The sequence below is a fragment of the Photinus pyralis genome, unplaced genomic scaffold (assembly GCF_008802855.1).
Source record: "Photinus pyralis isolate 1611_PpyrPB1 unplaced genomic scaffold, Ppyr1.3 Ppyr1.4_LG4, whole genome shotgun sequence".
Classification (NCBI taxonomy): domain Eukaryota; kingdom Metazoa; phylum Arthropoda; class Insecta; order Coleoptera; family Lampyridae; genus Photinus; species Photinus pyralis.
Genome location: NW_022170511.1, coordinates 3,034,958 through 3,054,160, shown reverse-complemented (window position 1 = coordinate 3,054,160; position 19,203 = coordinate 3,034,958). Strand labels below are relative to the sequence as shown.

Sequence of the window (19,203 nt, the reverse complement as noted above, 5' to 3'; positions counted from 1 at the left end):
TACAGGATTTTATCTAAAATTTTAAGTGGTATGCTTCCTCTCTTTCTAAAAACATGTGTTTGCTTTAAAAATCAAGTCACTGGATATTTTAAGCAGTGTTTGCATTACCAAGTTCGGATTATTTATAACCCGTAGATGGCACTGTAGCCTGCACTGTAGGCTTGCATAATATAGGTTTTCATTCGTTTATCCAAAAAAACTAAATTCAATGGTATATATTTACTTATATGCACGTCAAGTTCATTTTCCGTTACGAAGATAGGAGTGAAATAATATCTTATTTTTCCTCCGTTGCCAGAGCGTACGCTTTCAACAAAAAAATGTTATTCCATAGGGGTATTCTTTTAAACAATTGTTGGAATCCACTTTAAGCAGGATAATAAAATAGTTATGTTTCTAAAAAGATTTAAAAAAAACCGTAACGCTTTTTTTCTTACTATACTAAACACAAATTTCTGGTTTTCGTTCCTAATTTTTTCATGATAACCTGACAACTAGGCATTTCTAACCAAAAACATTATTCAGACACTTTTTTTAAGAATTCGAATATGGTATCCCGCTTCTAAAAATGTTCAAGAAACAATTTTATTTTGAGATTTTGTGATTACCTACGTCTTTTTTTCTCTTTACAACGATGTATCACACATGGTGGTTCAATGTCCATTTTCCCTAAAAATGCAATTTTTCATTTTTTGGGAAGAGTGCTTTGTAAAAACAAAACGTTCTTTTGTTGTAAACAAAAGTTTGACATTTTATTGATATATAGTTCCATCAAGTTTGACAGTCTGATCTTATTTCAAGTAGTGTCATTTACGTTTGACAGTTTCATCCTTCTGTTTGGTTGCAGCATTGGCATGGAACTAGTTGTGTTGAGATTTTCAAAACCGCATTAACCCTTCGTTTTACAAGAAAATAATAATTGATATTAAAACAAAAGACATAAAAATAAATAACATTACCAATGTAACATCACAACAAGTATATAAATGCAAATATTGCACATTTTCCTGGCGGAAAATAACGGACTACTGTTGAGATGGAAGCCAAAACTGTCTTACAGTGCGTTTAAAGCCAGTTCGGGTTGGGTATACAGTATTTTACTTACCTTTTTTGGCGCAGCATTTAAAGTTGTGACTGAATGCAATTCTGTACGACACAGTCTGCTAAAATGAGATCCACAGCTAGCTTTGGTGCCTAATATAATGTAGTTACCTTTAATAATTGTTCAATAGAGAAAACTCAAGATGGAGGAAAGAAATTGGTTACTCCCCAATTCTTTATCCAACTTCATGACAAAGAATATACTCGTAAATACTGAAATTCTTTCGGATTTTGTGCATGGTTACGTCAAGAAGGGCTTCTGGTGCGACTATAGGTTCGAATATTTTTTTAGTTGGAAGTGACTTGCCCAGTCACAGGTAATAATACTTGTATACCTGGAATTTTTTAACCTATGGCTCGTATAAACGTAAATGACAATGAGGATGTTGAGAAAACTCGTTCAATTTGGAATATATATCTGCCATTTGTCAGAATAGGCAGCTCCCAAATTTGATTGAAAATACCATGTTTTTATTGTGTGAGTTGCGAGCAACGTGGCAGTGAAAGGTGTATTGAATATAACGAAATGGAACGGTCACAAGCAAAAACAATACTGCAGATGTACTTGAAAGGACGATGATTAGCTGACCGCCTTCATAACTCACCGGGAATTTTACTGTAGGCTACTTTAACTGAGATAACGAAGCATCCAACGATTTGCAAGTAGGTCGAAAGTCCGAATTGTATTTTTTTTACATCAGCAGCTGCAAAATATAAATCACGTTTCTCGGCTGTAAAAGTATGGCATTTAATCGTTTTTAACCCTTTCAATTTTAAAACCGAGAAAGTTAAGTAGAGACTTTTTTGAATAAGAAAATCGTAACAAAAGTACTTTAGAACTTTTCCGCATATAACTAAGCAATTTGGAATTTTCGCAAATTTCTCTCAAGTTTATCCCTTATCGTAATAACTCGATCTGCATCCACTAATTCACGAAGTTTCTAAAAGCTCACCCTTGCATGTAACACAAATACATCATTCAGTACTCCAATATCACTAATCGAGATCAACGGTAATCTAGTAAATTATATTTCGTGCGGACCGCATATTGTGGTACGGTATTTATATGTCGGGTAGCTAATTTGCACATCTCCGAGGAGAACTGTGACTGTTCTCCCCCCCTCGTGATGCTATCTAATCATAGCCGCACGCACTTATAGGTACACATAAATTACTGGACTTTACGTCCGCAGATGCTCCCATTACGTGACCTGATGAGTTTTACGTCACTAGAAAAATATTCCCCGAAAGGAGTGGAACTGAATTAATGGCCACGAATAATCCTTCAGCATTTCAAAGTAATTTTTTTTCGTGCCGCTTCCGGGGGAGAGTCAGAAGGAAGATTGTGATCAGCTCATAATAAAAATGGGAATAAGAAAACGGAAGCTACTTTTCAGTGGAAACGGATAAAGAATGCGTTTTACGCAACTTGTAATTTATAATTAATTAAGAAACGGATCGATTCTGGCGCTACGAAAGCAAGGGAGGAAATTCGAGATGTATGTCAATCGTGCGCGGGATGCTTTAAAGCGTCATTTAGACGTTTCAAATTAAATTTGTAAACTAACGTCTGTGTTGTTGGGGTTCATGATAAGATTGCAAACAGCTCGCGTTACAAATTAGGGGTCTTACAACCGGTGAATCCGTGGATTTTAGAAGCGCTAGAAAAATTAACCCATTTATTATTAACAGACGAAAGGAACAAGATCCCACAACAGGGAATTGCTTTAGTACTTCTGTCTCGGACTAAAACAGATGATATTTCATGTGCTTGTAAAAACAACAGAAGATGCTGCGCCATGAATAATCAGTTTATAAATTATCATAAACAACTAGGTTTGTGATTTGCATATCAAAATACCCTCCCGGTTTCCGCAATTGTGTACCAACTTTGCGAGTTTACTTTCCAAAGAGGGGAAAAATAAAGAAAACCTGAAATGGAATTACTTTTTATTAATCAACTTTCTTAAATTTATATTGTAAATCGGTTGCAAAAACGGCAAATTCCATACTGGATATAAATCGGTATTTCAATTCAAATATGGCAATAGGTATAGGGCAGCTTTAACTACTTTCCTATAGCATCTTTCCTTAGCACCGCCACAGCCTTGTCAAGACACACTGACAGACGTGAGCCGTAGGCGGTTGCCTCAGAAGTCAAACAAGCGTGAACAGTGCTTTTCAAGCCTGCTATGTCTATATATATAGAACAGGCAATAGATAGGATATCTAGTAAACAACACAATTAGGATTATAATCAAACCCCGGCTAAAATTAAATGAGGAATGCTAACCAAATCTGCGTAAGATATATGGAATAACAACTAAACTGAAAGTCTATACTACTACAAAAAATTTAACGATCGTTCCGGGGGGCGAAATCCGTACCCAATGTCCAAATTTCAAATTTTGCATGTGGAATTACGGTAGCTCTAAATTTAAATTTAAATTTTTTTCGCGATTTCGTTGTGAACAGGGTTGTGAATTAGAAATTTTGAGCAAACGAGTTAACGATTAAATGCGTCCGTCTAAGTTAATAAGTAAGTTTGTAGGTGTTACGTTAATGATGAGTAAATGATGATTAACGAGGATATGTAGACCATAGCAGCTATCATTAGCGAAACCCGGAAGTCCCTAGTTGACCCAGGAACAGACAGACATACAGATAGACGACCGAAAATCGGGCACATATCCGTTATCTCAACTTCGCTGAAAATGAAAATATCAATAACTGAATTATTAGGTGCTGCTCATCTAGTCGGTGACGTATGGAAAATACTCTAAATCCCCAGATTTGCCTGGTTGGAACCGTTTTATTAAATAATTAAATTTTCCGTGGGTGTATTGGTGGAGTCATGGCTGATAGTGGTGTGAAGGAGCTGTTCGCGACTATTTACGCCGAAAACAGGGTTGCCAAAAGCACCATCGCCATGCATATACAAGGGCCGTAAGGGCACGCATGCTGAACTGGAACTCGTATTAGCTGAAACAGTACCGTAAAGTACCGTATACCGTAGCGTGGAATACCACAAAAATTAAATCTTTAATTTGATACCACATGCATTAAATTTGGCTAAATGGTTATTAATAACAACTTTAAAATAAGGGAGAACATATTTTGTTAGAATTTCAAGCCTATGTTAATAACAAGCAAAGTGGCGCATTATTATTCTTTCACGTACATACTTTTATCTTTTGCAGAAGTAGTTGCTAACATTATATATTTGAGAACGTGCAGTCACGTTAAGCCATCCAGGTTCTTTAGAAAGCTTTTATATTCCAGAGGATATTCTGATATTTGTCTCGCTATTTGAACCGAGCAAGGTGCTTGAAATATAAGAGACGGCCAACTAATTGAGTAACTTCAAAGTGCAGTGTTTTAGGACAACGCTTTCAATCATGACAAAAGAATGCTCAAACTGGTGTAATATGCGAATACTTAAACTTTAAAAGTAAAAATCCAACGATGCGATTTCAGGTCCCTTTGATTCGATCTCGTTTCTATTACTTACTCGAACTTCAATCGCTTTTTTTCCCTGTATACAAACTTTGCGTGAAGTCAATCGTCGGCGATGCGATATCCGCATTTAATGGGGAACGAGAATCGCGCAGGAATCCGATCCCATCTTCCTTTCATTAACCGACAGGATTAAATCTGGAAACTTTGTAGCGTAAATCAGTCTCGCGAAAGATCCCGTTATTTTCTATTTACCGTCGCTTTAATGATGAAATATAGGAGTTTCCAAAATCAACACTACTTGACACTTTCAGTTGAATCTTTAGGGGGTTGACTACCCATCCTGTAAAGCCCATTCTTTCACATAAACCGCGACTGCAGTATTTCCGCGTCACGTCTTTATTATATCCGACCCCAGAGCCACACAAAATGTTACATAACTTCTTGTGAAAGTCGCAACATTCTCCCCCGTGGGAAAAGAAGTTCGTTTTATTTATTTTTGTCCCTAACCGAAGAAAACTGCAATTTATTGATCTATTGCATTTCTCAAATTGACTTTTCGTAACCTAATAGGATCCCTTTTCATCTTCTGAACTAGTGCGGCAAAATACGGAAGTAACCCTCCGTAAGTTATCAAAATAATTTGTAAACAAAGCTATAAACATTGTCTTTGATAAAATGTATTATTCATTTCTCTTCACAACCGTTGTTATGTTTGTACAAGGGAAAACATTTGTTTAATGCCCTAATAGAGAACACAGTATTGGAATGTTAGACGGTTAATATGAGGATTAATAGTAATCTGCAGGATGGTTGTGCATCTAAGTATATCGAATTAATATGAGAATAAGCAGCTCAATGATAATACGGTTATAGTCCTAATCCATATTATACCAACGGCATTGGCCTGCAGAAGAAGCTCAAAGTAGTATAAAAACTTTGCTTGATTATAGAGCTCGATTAAATTTATTTCGAAGCGTGCTGACTACGATTCATTAAATTTTTCGGTTCATCAAGCTACTTATGACTCAATTAGGCAATGTAAACCGACAGTTAGACAACGTTGCCTTAAAGTTTCTCATCCACTACGACCGTTTAATGGGAGTACAATAGTCGAATTAGTTATTTTTTTCACTACTAGCGTCTGATGACATGATTATTAACCTTTTTTCCACTTGTAAAGTAGGCTTTCTCGGCATTTGTTCAAAGTGGTTAATAATTTTTTATTATTAACTAGTAGTCAATAATGAAAACTGTCATGCTGTCACTTTTAGAAAACACAACCCGAAATTTCGCTCAATGAACGTTTAGACAAGTTCTCTAAAACGAATAATTGCCACCATTCGCAATTTCCAGAGAAATTACATACCTAAAATTATCACATTTTGAAAACATTCGAATGAAATTACTCTTTGAAAAATCTCAATGACAGAACAAAATACGGCCTGTTTGACTTGTACTTCCACGTACTTGATTGACATGTTAAATTAAGAAACAAACAATTCTGTCCAACCGTTAACTTATCAATATAATATGTTAATTTAGAGGATTTCAAGTGCTAGTAGTGAAAAAAATAGTATATATACCACGGTAGAGAAGTCTATTATTGCCATCGCACCTTACACCCCTCGGCGCAAGCGCCTCGAGATGTAATCTTGGTGCTCAGGCAATAATAGTGGACTTCTCTACCTTGATATATAATGTACTATTATGCTCGCAAAACTGTTTCCAACTTATTTAAACCAAACAGAAGATGCCTTTTAATCTTTGAGCACACCTTGAATAAACTGTACAGCTTATATCCTTTAAAGTAAAATTATTTCTGTTTCTAGTTTCTAGTAAATGTCATTATGATATTAGTGAATATTATACTGGTTAATTTAACTTGTTTGTCGCTATGTAATGTGTAATTTGTTTTTTATCTATACTATTCAATGTAATTTAAAATATTAAGATATTTATTGACAACTTCCACACAAACTTGTTTGTCTATGGAATAAATACTATTATTAATATTATATTATTATTATATGTGCATTCAAACACTTTTTCGTGTTATATAAAGGAACAGCAAACAATCGTCTACTTAATGAAGCTTTGGTAATATTCATACCACAATCTGGTTACATAACAAGGTGGAGGGCTTCGAAATTCCAACACTACCACTGAATATTTTCGAAAAAACTTCAAAAATGTGTGGGTGGTGTCAAATTACCTTTTCATTTTCGTAACAGACATTTAATTCCTTTATAAAATGACACCAAACATTGGGAAAAAGGCCGTTGACAAGCTCTAATAAGCGAAAGAATCCAAATAATTCCAATAATTTAAATTCAAATCAATAATAATTTCCAAAATTGATGTAATTGAATTGATTACTGTAACCCAAAAATTCCTTCAAAAGTTCAAAGAGTTCATAGTATCTATTTTCTCACTTATGAGAGGCTTTAACAACATGTGGGAACAGGGAACTAACACCTTGGACGCTACTGTGATTGAACTAAAACCATATTAATCTAAGACACACGTTCATGTTGAGCAAGTCAAGAGGCGGCTAGGAACCTACGGCATCTTAGAGGGATCACCAACGTTCCTATCAATTCCCATATGAATGAAATGTTGCAATTATTGTACATTGTTACACATACACAGGGTGTAGCAATAAGTTAAGGCTGTCATACAAAATTGGTTGTAGCAGGGTGAAAATAAACATGTTTTCCAAGGTTAAAAATGATTTATATGGGAGCTGCTCCCTTAAAAATCCAAAAATCGGGTTTTGCTCTTCAACTTTTTCCTTAGCAACCACAAAGATAAAGATGAAATATAATGTAATGTATATTTTAGTCGTAATATCACATTAAATGCTTGGAACACGTCCAAATTCAGCAAAAATAAGCAGTATACAATAAACAAAGTACAAACAGACAGAGAAATTCATACAAAATTAACAATATTAAAAATAAAAATATGACAAGTTAGAATCACAAATTATAAACAATAGGGTGTACTGAGGTATTCCTCTATGGAGTAAAAACAATACGTTAAAGAATGATTTTTTATACAATTTTTAAACTTAACGAAATTTAAATGCCTCAAAACCAGTGGTAGTACATTATACAAATCTATGCGGGGGCTCTTATTTTTGGATTTGCAAAGTCTATAATATGGAATCCTCTGATTTTTTGCGTTCCTAGTGTTGTAGCTGTGGCTATTGTCATTAGTTGGGAATGCAGAGAACTTTGTGTGAATTTCTAAAAGATAATAATAATAATAATAATGATGGCAGCGGCATAATTTGAAGTTGACAATGTTGTGGTCATTAGAAGCACTTCTAATGATTGGAATCTTCTCTTAAGGAATGCCATTAACTCCTGCAGGAGGAGTGCTTTGTTTGGCGCCTTTAAGGACTGCTCGAATAACTTATTTGATTCTGCATTCCATGTCCGTGCTATTATTCTGGTTACTATTGCACCCCACCTCAGGACATGGTTTCGGTTCCTTTATTGTGGATTGTCTCCAGACACTCGTGGGTGGTGTAATGCAACCTTCTTATGACGTCTGCCGCTTCTTGTTCAATTTGGAGGAAAATTTAAAATATAAAGGGCGTCTGTCGCCCTTAACGTGCACTTTCATCATCTGCCATAGCATATTTGAAAATTATGGGAAAAATGGCATTTCTTGATGTACATATTTTCCGTTAACTTTTTTAAAGCAGTGCTATTTATACAATCTGAAAAAATCGGCTTTACTTAGTTCTGCAAGGAAAACTTGACAAACAGAAATTCAAATTAAAGGCCACTGCCACACAGCCTTGTGTACACAAGTTCGTTATTTTCGCAAAATTGGAATATGGACACCCTAAACCAAGCTTTCCTTGCTTCGTTGCCAGACGTATTTTAATTCTAAAATGGCTCCAAGGTGGCGGTAATACGATATTGGTTTTAAATTCTCATAAATATTAAATTTTGAGTTACTGCTGTACATAGCTAGTTTTCCTGAAAACCTATAATTGTTAATGTAGAAGTTTACCAAACTGTTTATTGTTTAAAAGCGAACATTAAAGTATCTCCCAGTGATAAATAAAATTGGTTCACCAACTTTACTCTGACTGCACTTTCATATTTGAAATTCAACTACACATTTGCGAATTTGAAGTTGCAAGGCAATTATTTAGTATACCTATATGTCATAGACATTTTCTTAGATCAAAGATGTTCTGATTTAAAAGAAATTATTAATTGCTTCTTTGGGAAACGTCGAAGAAGATATGAATGTCGATTCAGTTTTACCATGTCTTACTATAACCATAGTAATCTGTGCTATAATAACTGTATACGCAAAGAACGTGCTATAAAAAACATGAAAAAGCATCTCCGGGTGATATGCGTGGAAGCTTTACGTTTAACTTACCTTAAGAAAACAACTTTCATGGCGAAAACAGCTGAACAATTTTAATACGTTTACGCTTAGAACTTCTGATCTTGTCTAATACGGCGAAGTTTCAAAATTAAAATAAAACTACGCCTTGTTACAACACTCTAAATTAGACGTAATTATTCTTGCACCGCTGATGTATATATCCGTATACATTAATTGTGTTTGTTGTGATTGCAGCAATAAATTTTAAATGCATCGCGATGTTATTGCATCCCATTTTGCTGCAATGACAACGCTTATTATTTCATCGACTACTTTTCGACGTTATCTATTGTTCGATTTATAATTAAAGTCCGCGAAATCGTATTTGCATTTTGATTCAAATCAAAACACTCACAAATGGATCTAGATTGGGGGCGGCGTGTTACATCGAAAAGTCATAATACATCAATTATTGTCAGCGATCAATCTAAAAAGCATATTTTTCTTACAGGTACGTCGGCAGTCAGTTGGGAAGAATGGTGGACTTATGACGGGATATCAGGTTAGTTTAATTTCTTTCTAATCGATGCTTGTAACTAACTGGTGTTTTACGAACATCATCAATCTTAGAAAGTTGTAGTTGAAAGTGTAACGGCAAAAAAGGAGTAGCAAAAAGGCGTGGGCGAACATTGTTTAATTTCCTTTCAGTTCAGTAATCAACAATTCTCATTTTCGGCGTGTGTACAAACGGAACTAGTGCTACTTTTTCTATAAGGAGTGTTCCGCGGCCATTTTTAGTTGTAAAAACTTCGGTTTATTTTAAGTTTTTGCAGCCCCGCTGTTTTTGTTTGCGAGATTTGAGTTAAACGCTATGTAAACCAGGTTTCAGCTACGTAGATTGCCGTAGAAAGGCTGATATTAAATTTAAATAAACATAAAATGTATTGAAAAGTTTAAAGGCGGCGGATACGACTTGGAGAGTATTCCGTTTTATTTTTTTAAACCCTTATTCATATTCTGCATAGAATGAATTCGCACAGAGAGGATTTATCTGATTATATAATGCTCACCAATGTTAAGCCATTACTTATACAAGTATAGCAAGCTCCGCGGGCTGGACATGTATAAATGTAGAAAACACGTTATCCTTTCCGAGCAAAAATGAATCATTGAAAGTTAATAAATATTTGGTACCCTGGATAATGGCGATGCATATGAGTGAACTATGTTTAGATATATTTTAAAAAAATTTCACACCTAATGACAGCAAAAGAAGCTGGTAAAATTTCCAGATATATTTCGAAAATGTATAGGAGAAAATTTGGCAGAAAGTACCTAAAAGGATTTCTTGTAAAATTCCTAGAAGACTAAATGTTTCCATGTTAGGTTAAAGTTGCTAAATAAAAAAAATCCCTCATATGTTTTCCATAAAGACCTTTTGGGGGTATTTCTGGAAATATTACCATGGCCAGCCTACGACGAAATGACATGCTCAGGTATATCAGATACAGCAAATATTCTATTTGTCAAGTTTTCGGGAAAGATTTCTTATCATTATCCCCGATATCCAATACATCAATGAAGATCACAAAGGAAATTTTCTTTTAAGAATGCTTTCTGGTTTAGCCGAAAGTATTATGGTCATAATCTCCTAGCAAGGGTGCTAAAACGATTTTTCTAAAATTTCTAGCGAGTTAAGAAATAATATTCCAAAAAGGTTTCCAAGTAATTTAACAAAAAATTAAGGATATGTAAGACAAGATCCTAGAAAAACTAATGAAATTTTTAAGACTTCAGAAACCTAAGACTGATTTCTTACACGTTTTTGAAGAGTTCTAATATTTCTAAAAAAATGCCTACCATTTCTCGACTTATATTAGAACTATTATTTAATTTAAAAAAATTGATTTTGTTTCGATAACAATTTACATGATTAAAAATCAAAAAACGGAGTTCAAATAATCGGATTCTAGGCAGAGGAAGACTTCCTAAACAGGATTTTTTTAAGATCTTTCATTTTCATTAGCAGTTGACCCCTCGGGGTAAATATCTCTTAAATGGGAGGGACTTCTATAGTCATGATGACCAGCAGATTAACCAATACTAATTATAATTTCAGGTGAAATAATAGCAAGGGGGCACGGTTTTACTGCTGTGTCACTACTTTCATGTCAGTAGGTGATGAAATATTTAAAAAAAACTGCGCGGAAAATACTACAAACGAATAAATTAGTGTCCAAAACTAGGTGTTGCTATGATAAATATGTTGGTCATATCTACACTAACACGAAGGAATTAGTTCATGTAAATAATATTATAATTTGTGTGTAGTCCCAGATGTAAAACTAATGCGATTCTTATATTTTCCTCGGTAACAAATTATTTGAGATCACGAAATAGTGCCTGGTATATTATTTCAGTGTATAATCTTCGCGTGCTTTCTAAAGTAACCCGTTGTCTGGCTTGGTTTAACCCTTAAACATACCGAAAGAATGCTAGTAGAAAAAGAAATATAATTCGTTTCGCTAAAAGGTGTTTCTAAAGTAGATTTTTATGCAAACCGGTGTATATACGTTTTGTTGAAGTCGAGTAAAGGAAATTCTTACACAAAGCTGAAAATTACCATAAATATGACAATTAAGAAGTTTTATTCTCGTGAAGCGCCTTCCGTAACGCCCATACATTATATCTCGGGACAAAACAGCGGAAGCGTTCCGGAACCACATCCAATAAATACAAAAATCTACTAAGAGACACTGCCCTACAAAGAATCGTGGGAGGAGCGGGGGAGTAGGTAAACGAAGGGCGAGCAAAAAGTAAAGAATCGCTTTGTGTAGCGGAGATGTCTACCCAAGGGTAACATTATGCAAAATAGTCTCAGAAATGCACGCTATGTGCACTGTAGGTTTATATTGGTTGATTATACCAGGCCAGCAAATAACCCATTAAAACGATTTTACATTATGATAATTTTACTATACGGAATTCATTCGGTCTCGAATTAATTTTTTTTCTTCGCTATTTACCCAACTTCCTTTAAAATGAAATTGCGTGCTTTTTTAATCAGATTTTCCTTTAATCGTATAATTAATAGGGAGCTATTTTCATCTAATCAGTATACATATCACTTGATTAAGTATGTAATTATTGCTGGCACAATAACATTTCTATATTTTCGCGGCAATCTGTTAACGTCATTGTTGTTTAATAGAGTGAAACCGCAATTGATAGTTATCTGCTATTGCAAAAGTAGGTTATTTATGTTAGTCGCTAATAGCAAGGAATTTAATAAAGCGTGAATGCCTTTATTAGATGCAATACATTACACCGGTCATTTTAAAATAGTTCTTACTCATGTTTGGATAAATTTAGTTGTGGCTAAACTAGTCAATTGTGTATTTTCATTAGCATCCTGTATAACAAAAACAAAGCAAACTGTAATACGTTAACGTATTAAGGATTTTTAGGCGCCAGTCTAAATTCTACTGGCTCTCGGTTTTCAAAAACACCACCTTGATGGAAAGTTACAAGCAGGTGGTTAAATCGCCTTTACATAAGTATACACAACTAATTAGCGCTTGAGCATTCAATAAGTTTGTAATTAAATCAATACACTACGAGACGCTAGTTCAAATATGTAAGAGACTATCAACAACAAACGGTAACACGTCAGAAAGCAGCAAAACGATAACGCCAGAAGAGTTCTTCATAAATACCTTCATTTTTTTGTGCACTAGGAATTCTAGATGCGTGTCATAAGAAGAAAATTGTTGTATCCTCTATCTGCGATCTGCACGGACCGACTATAAAATTCTCGGAGGCCGCTTCTTTGATTTGGAGTTGAATTACTTAGTTATTGTCATGTCTGGAGATGTATTTAACACCATCAGAAAACAAAAAGATCCTTCGAAGAACTATTATCAGACGGGCACAAGAATTACAAAAAGAAACGTAATGGCAAAGTTCAAAGACAATTACCAAAGCGAGTGAAAGTAGTAGTAAAAGGAATTATATATACCGGGTGGTGCACGGTAAGTAGGAACATAAGGATTTAACATGGGAAATTAGTTTTATGCAATATCCTGCCCTCCTGTACATTTTACAGAAAAAACTGTAGAGTTTAAAGTTGTTCAGAATTAAAAGGTGCATGCAACATGTTTCATTAAACGCTCAGCAGATATGAATTTGTGCGAGTAGGCGAGTGATTCCATGGGCAATCTCAGACACCAAATCTGCGCCAGTTGTCTTGTGGATTCGAACCTTGCATTTGCAAGCGAATCGTCTTCGCGGCGATACCTAGAAGAACGAAATCGAGTCGCATTTTTGAGAAAAACGAAGACGCGAAAAATATCTACAAGTGTAGGTAGATATTTTAATACACCTAATTTTTTTGCTAAGCGGTAGCAGATTATTGTTTCAGTTCAAATGACCGAGTGATGGTAGAAACATGAAATTGTCTCACAATAGTGACGACACCATTTTGAAGGCGCAACTCTCCCCATGACCCGATATTTTCAAAGGAAAGCTTTTTAAAATATACATGATCGTAGCTTGATTGTGAAAATTATTGATAATAATACTACACCAGGAAATATTCACACGGAAATAAAAAGTAAAATGCTCTTAATGCAATAGGGTATCAGAAATCTACCAGACTTTCCACTAAGGGGAAGTCAAGAGCAGACAGCTGCGATACGAAATATTAAAGCATATCGATTTATTGACCAAACGAGCAACAAGTGAAACATTAACAAGAACCATTAAATCTTATATTAAATTTATACCTTTAGAGGTTAGATTTTATTTTGAAGAGAACATTTCTCCCATTAAATGTGCGAGAACGCTACAGGTTTGAACTTTGCACAATCCGATTATACACGAACGTAGCTAATCTATATTACCTAAAACTAAAATTGGAAACTCTTCAAGTGTTGAGTACAAGCTATAGTGAATATATAACGCGGTTGGGAATCGTTTTCCTACTTTTAAATGGATTTTCATAACTGAAATTAGATTTTTATCGGTCTCGCGTGTTGAAGTGCTTCTAAAACAAGCGCTCAGTTGTCACGTAGAATCGCACAAACGATACAATATAAACTGATATTCACATTTTCGTTGCTGCTTCCGGCAATCGTATGACCGACGCTAGGGCAATTTCAAAGTAGTTATTACATGCACGTAAAATTCACACCATGTACCTATAACAGAATAGAGGTCGAGCTCCGTCGTATGCAAAGCTGTTTAATTTTACAGTCGTGCAATAATTCTGTGGATTGGAGAAGAAAGGCAGTGCAGTTTAACATTGGGCCCTAGGCTTAGGCTATGATAACATGTGTACCCCGCCCTCCCCTCTATATCTAGTGTTTATTATTAATATTTTTGCTATTATTAAGTATATTTTCCATCATGATATCTTCAAGTAAGCTAACTTTTATTATTGTGCCTTCGTTACGAGAGATCATAAATATTAATATAGTCTAGGGACTCCCCAACTTTGAGTTCCTAGGCTATTGCCAGTTGGGCCCTTGGGATAATCTACGACTGACCATTACACAACATTAACGGGTACGTGTTTGTGAAATGTCAATGTTTTAAAAGCCTTTTGAGTTGAAGTTGCGTGTACAAGATTCGACATTTATTAGGAATGGACTGTATAAGTGTATATGATGCGATTACCGTGGTTATTGTTAAAAAATACAAATAAAGTAAATTCGATTGTACAACTTGATTTGATCGATACGGCACATGTACTAGAAAGAAGAATTTTTAAATTTTTAAAGACCTGAAAACTGAGAAACTTCCCGCAAATATGATAAATCTGCTCAGGAGTTTTTCTAGAAATGCTCTGATCCTTTTGGAGGTACCCTTTAGGTCTGATACATCTTACATGTCTTTTTGAAACGTCCCTAGCAACCAAGCTAGCAACACAGTTCTGTATAAAAAGCGTTTATTGCACACTAAAACCCTACGTATAAAATACGCATAAATGTCCCGCGGATATTGCTGTGTTCTTGTAGGAATATTATGCGTTTATTATTTCTAATTGATATTCGATTTATATGCGTATATGCGTTTATGAAAGTGGTGTTATATACGTTTATCAAACGAATGCTAAAAAACGGTTATTTATACACGTATTTTAATCGCAGAACGTGAACTCTATGGTACATATTTATCAATAAAAATTGTATTTTAAACGTAGGTATAAAATTCGTCTACACAAAACCGTATACAATACCACCAATACGGAATTTATCCTATCAAAGCGCTTTAAAAACGTTTTTCTACAACTGTCACAAAAACCTGTTATTTTCTGACGAATTTCGAAACGCAAAGTATTAGATTTTTAAACGGTTAATTAATAAGTAAGGTTGCTGTTGACAACGTGCGCGGAATCGTCAACAGTGAAAAATAACTATTTTTAAACGTAAGTATGTTTGCTGGGTGTTATATAATTACTATCATTTTTATAAGAAATAAATATAAATCCCTAGATAAATCCTGAAAAATTTTGTAGAAGCCTCGGGTATCCAGTGAAAGCCTGCTGTCATTATCTTGGAACAGCGAATTCCTTCGTCATGGGATGTCGGTGGTATTTTCCATACCATAACTTGTTGACATTATTGCATTAAGCTTTTACAAATCTTCCTAGAAATTGTTCCTTCTAGGAAGTTGTTTATAAATCCTTTCTATATCTTCGTGATAGTGCCCTTGGGGCTTTCCTAGAAGTATTACAAATCTACTCAGGGATTTTTCTAGAAATATCCGTTGAAAACATTCCTGGGTTCTAATAAACTTTAACAATGCGTTCAAACCTTGTTTGAAGTATGGCTTTACGAATACTTTTAGGAAGAGTTTTAGAAAAAACCTTTTTAATTAGTAACATCTTTATAAATGTTCTTAACAATGTTTACCAAAAACATGCTTAAAACTCCTTATTTTAAAATTTTAGGAATCTTGAATCAGGTAGGTACAGCATTTTCACTACATTTTTAAATAAAACCATACATAGTCCAAGAGCCCAGTAGGAAAGTATACCTTGAACGCGCGGACGATTCTAATAATTTTCATACGATTCGCCATAAAAAGTTGCATTAGAATCGACAACGGTGCTGGCGAAAATCCTGCCGAAAGCAGTTAAAAAAAATTAAATTCGCCCCTTATTTTTGGAAAATGTACTTTATTATCCCGAACGTTCAGGAAGAGTACTAAAGGGTGCATATGGATGAGTTTTATCGGAAAAAGTCACGGTGCCGGGGCGCAACTTGCCGCAACCCTTGGCACCGCGACTACAAATGGGGTGGTAAATCGTACTAAACTACCTTTTTCTCCCGGACCAAAATTACCTATATGAAATATGTAGCTTGCGATTATACGAATATAAAAAACCAACGGTGCCGACTCTCAGGATGCCGGAAGTCCTGGGCACCGTCGATCGAATTATGCCTAAAAGCAACCCAAAAAAGGTAGAAATGATCGAAGTTGACTCGCAATGATTCTTGTGTCACAAATGCTTTTTTGAAATCATTTTATTGTAATTTAATCAGAATCAGAATTGACGCTCAAAGAAGTAGGATCGCCCTCGAACCAAAAGGGTTCTAAAATATCTTTCATTTCCCAGCCTCATTTCGTAGGATCGAGCGTGATACATTGTTTTTCTGCCACATTTTTCCATATAGCAGTAACAAAAATCGTTCTTTTGTTTTAATGATTTGAAACAAGGCGGAATCGTACACGAATCAAATCCTCTGATTTTCTTGACTAGTTTCTCAGAATCTTTTCTCGTCGAGAAAATTTTGTGGAATATATTTGATCTCGCGGTATCCACGGTGTTACATTTTTTCACCGAATACATAGGTAAGTGACGTGCATTCTTGCAATTTTTCAATTTTCGCACTGTCAATAGGCTCGCGCGCGCTCGGATTCTATCGACGGTGCCGAGGACTTCCGGCATCCTGAGAGTCGGCACCGTTGGTTTTTTATATTCGTATAATCGCAAGCTACATATTTCATATAGGTCATTTTGGTCCGGGAGAAGTAGTTTAGTTCTATTTACCACCCCATTTGTAGTCGCGGTGCCAAGGGTTGCGGCAAGTTGCGCCCCGGCACCGTGACTTTTTCCGATAAAACTCATCCATATGCACTCTTTAGTACTCTTCCTGAACGTCCGGGACAATAAAGTATATTTTTCAAAAATAAGGGGCGAATTTTTTTTAACTGCTTTCGGCAGGATTTTCGCCGGCACCGTTGTCGATTCTAATGCAACTTTTTATGGCGAATCCTATGAAAATTATTAGAATCGTCCGGGCGTTCAAGGTATACTTTCCTACTGGGCTCTTGGACTAACACCATCGCATTTCTAACGAATGGCGTATTATGTACCCAACTAAACTTTATAGTTAAGCTTTAAGCTCTAACATGTTGAAAGATAAAAAGATTCTAAGCTTGAAACAAAAATTATCACAAAACAAGAACAATATTTTGGAGATTTAGTGAAGTGCCGTTTCAGGTTTGCTGATTTAATTCAGCTCCCTTAATGATTTATAGATTAATATTAACACTACCGGTGATTAGAAACATGGAAACTTCGTATTAGGGCCGCCATTTTGCTCCATTTTGGCTCACATTGCAATATTTATTGACTGGCCACTTCGTAATCAGGAGAAGTCTTGAAAAAATGGGGCAGATATTTCATTCTCTTTATGCTAATAAAAAATTTATACACTTAATCCAGTGGAAACATAGTCGTTCTCCCCGAGTCAATGAACAGTTAGGTGCTAGGTAACGGAAAGGTGCCATAATATGCTTCCGCGAGATGGTGGTTCCCACGGTAGATGCCGTAATTGAATTAGTGTTTGAAACTGTCACTTCAAGTTTAAATAACGACTTTATCGACGTAATTCCTATAGCGCGTGACCTAAAAACATTCCACAAAATAATCCAAAATGAAAAAGTTTAGTGATAAAAGAGTACAAGGGTTAATCTATTTTTGTAGTTTTTTCACCGCCACTCCGAAATGGTACGATATGAATAAAGGTAATACCTACTTCAATCGTAATTTTAGCGTGCCGGGCAATCACTCGTATATCAAAATAGCGGAACAAAAACGTGTATGAAACTCGGATATAAAATCGAGAGCAGGTTAGGTTTGTTCATTTCCTATCTTTCAAGGGGTGATTGATGTGTGCGGAGTTAATACCGCCGCCACTATTACTGCTACCGCCACCAACTTCGGTGCTTATTTCACCGATAACGTCTAGGAATCTGGATACAGTTGACCTGATTTGCAAAAGGTATATTAAAATGCATCCTGCAATTCCATCTCCAACTTATAATTAACAAGCTAAACTTGTATAGTTAAGATTTCAATAACTGCAATAAACTGGAAAAGTTTTATAATAAATTTTAGTTTTTCGCATTCGCCGAGAAGCTGGTGACAATAACGATTTGTGAACCCCGCTGCCATTCTTTCCTACTAATATGACAAGGGAACTCCATATAACTTGTCCAACTGTCCACAGTACGTTATATTTTATCAATAATTTCTTTTAAAATTTTCTCTCTAACATTGAATAAATTGTGTTTCCTTTGGATTACCTCGTTCATTTCGACATAGAAGCGTCAGATTGTTGGTAAATCGACAAAAAGGATAAGGGGTAGCACTTTATCCTGATGAACACAGGGACTGGGACAATTAACCATCCAAATATTGTGTTAACCTTTTCAATTAATTTAAAAAACGCGTGCCGGTACACTTGTTGGTTAATTACCACAATGTATTCTAAGGGCGTAAAAATCTTGTACATATGTTTGTTATCGGGGATTTACATAATTAATCTTTGCATGCAACACGCGTTAATGCATATTTCCATTAACGGATTATTCTTTTACTTTTACACGGCTCAAATGATGTAGCTGATTCTTCAGCAGCAGTTATGGTAATTCAAAAGCTTGAAAGTGGAATGACGCCAGTTTTAATAAAAAATGGTACTATAATATCACAGTTTTTGAATGTTTGTTGGTTATGAAGACGCAAGCTCGTGATGTTCATTTTCACTCATGACGTCGCATATTTTATGGAGGCTTGTTGTTTTAGTGGCGTAAATCAGAAACCATATAATTATACAATTTTTTCGTGCTCAGTTCGCGCCCCTTTCGTACTCCAGTTCAAACATTTTGTGCTCATCAACCAAATCCGTTAAAAATTTTGAAAATGGTGAGCCAGGTATGGTAACTCATTTTTTGGTGTTGAGTAGGTTGGTTCTAATGAATTACGGGCTTTTAGCG

General features: G+C 35.3%; 1 protein-coding gene across 1 annotated transcript in view; it reads left to right on the top strand.

Moving 5' to 3' along the window:
- The window catches only part of LOC116167903 (carbonic anhydrase-related protein 10), a 348,976-nt gene that overhangs the window by 211,466 nt on the left and 118,307 nt on the right, over positions 1–19,203 (top strand). Inside the window, exon 3 of the mRNA XM_031483500.1 lies at positions 9,428–9,478. Coding sequence (XP_031339360.1) covers positions 9,428–9,478 — 51 coding nt within the window. The remainder of the gene's footprint in view (positions 1–9,427; positions 9,479–19,203) is intronic.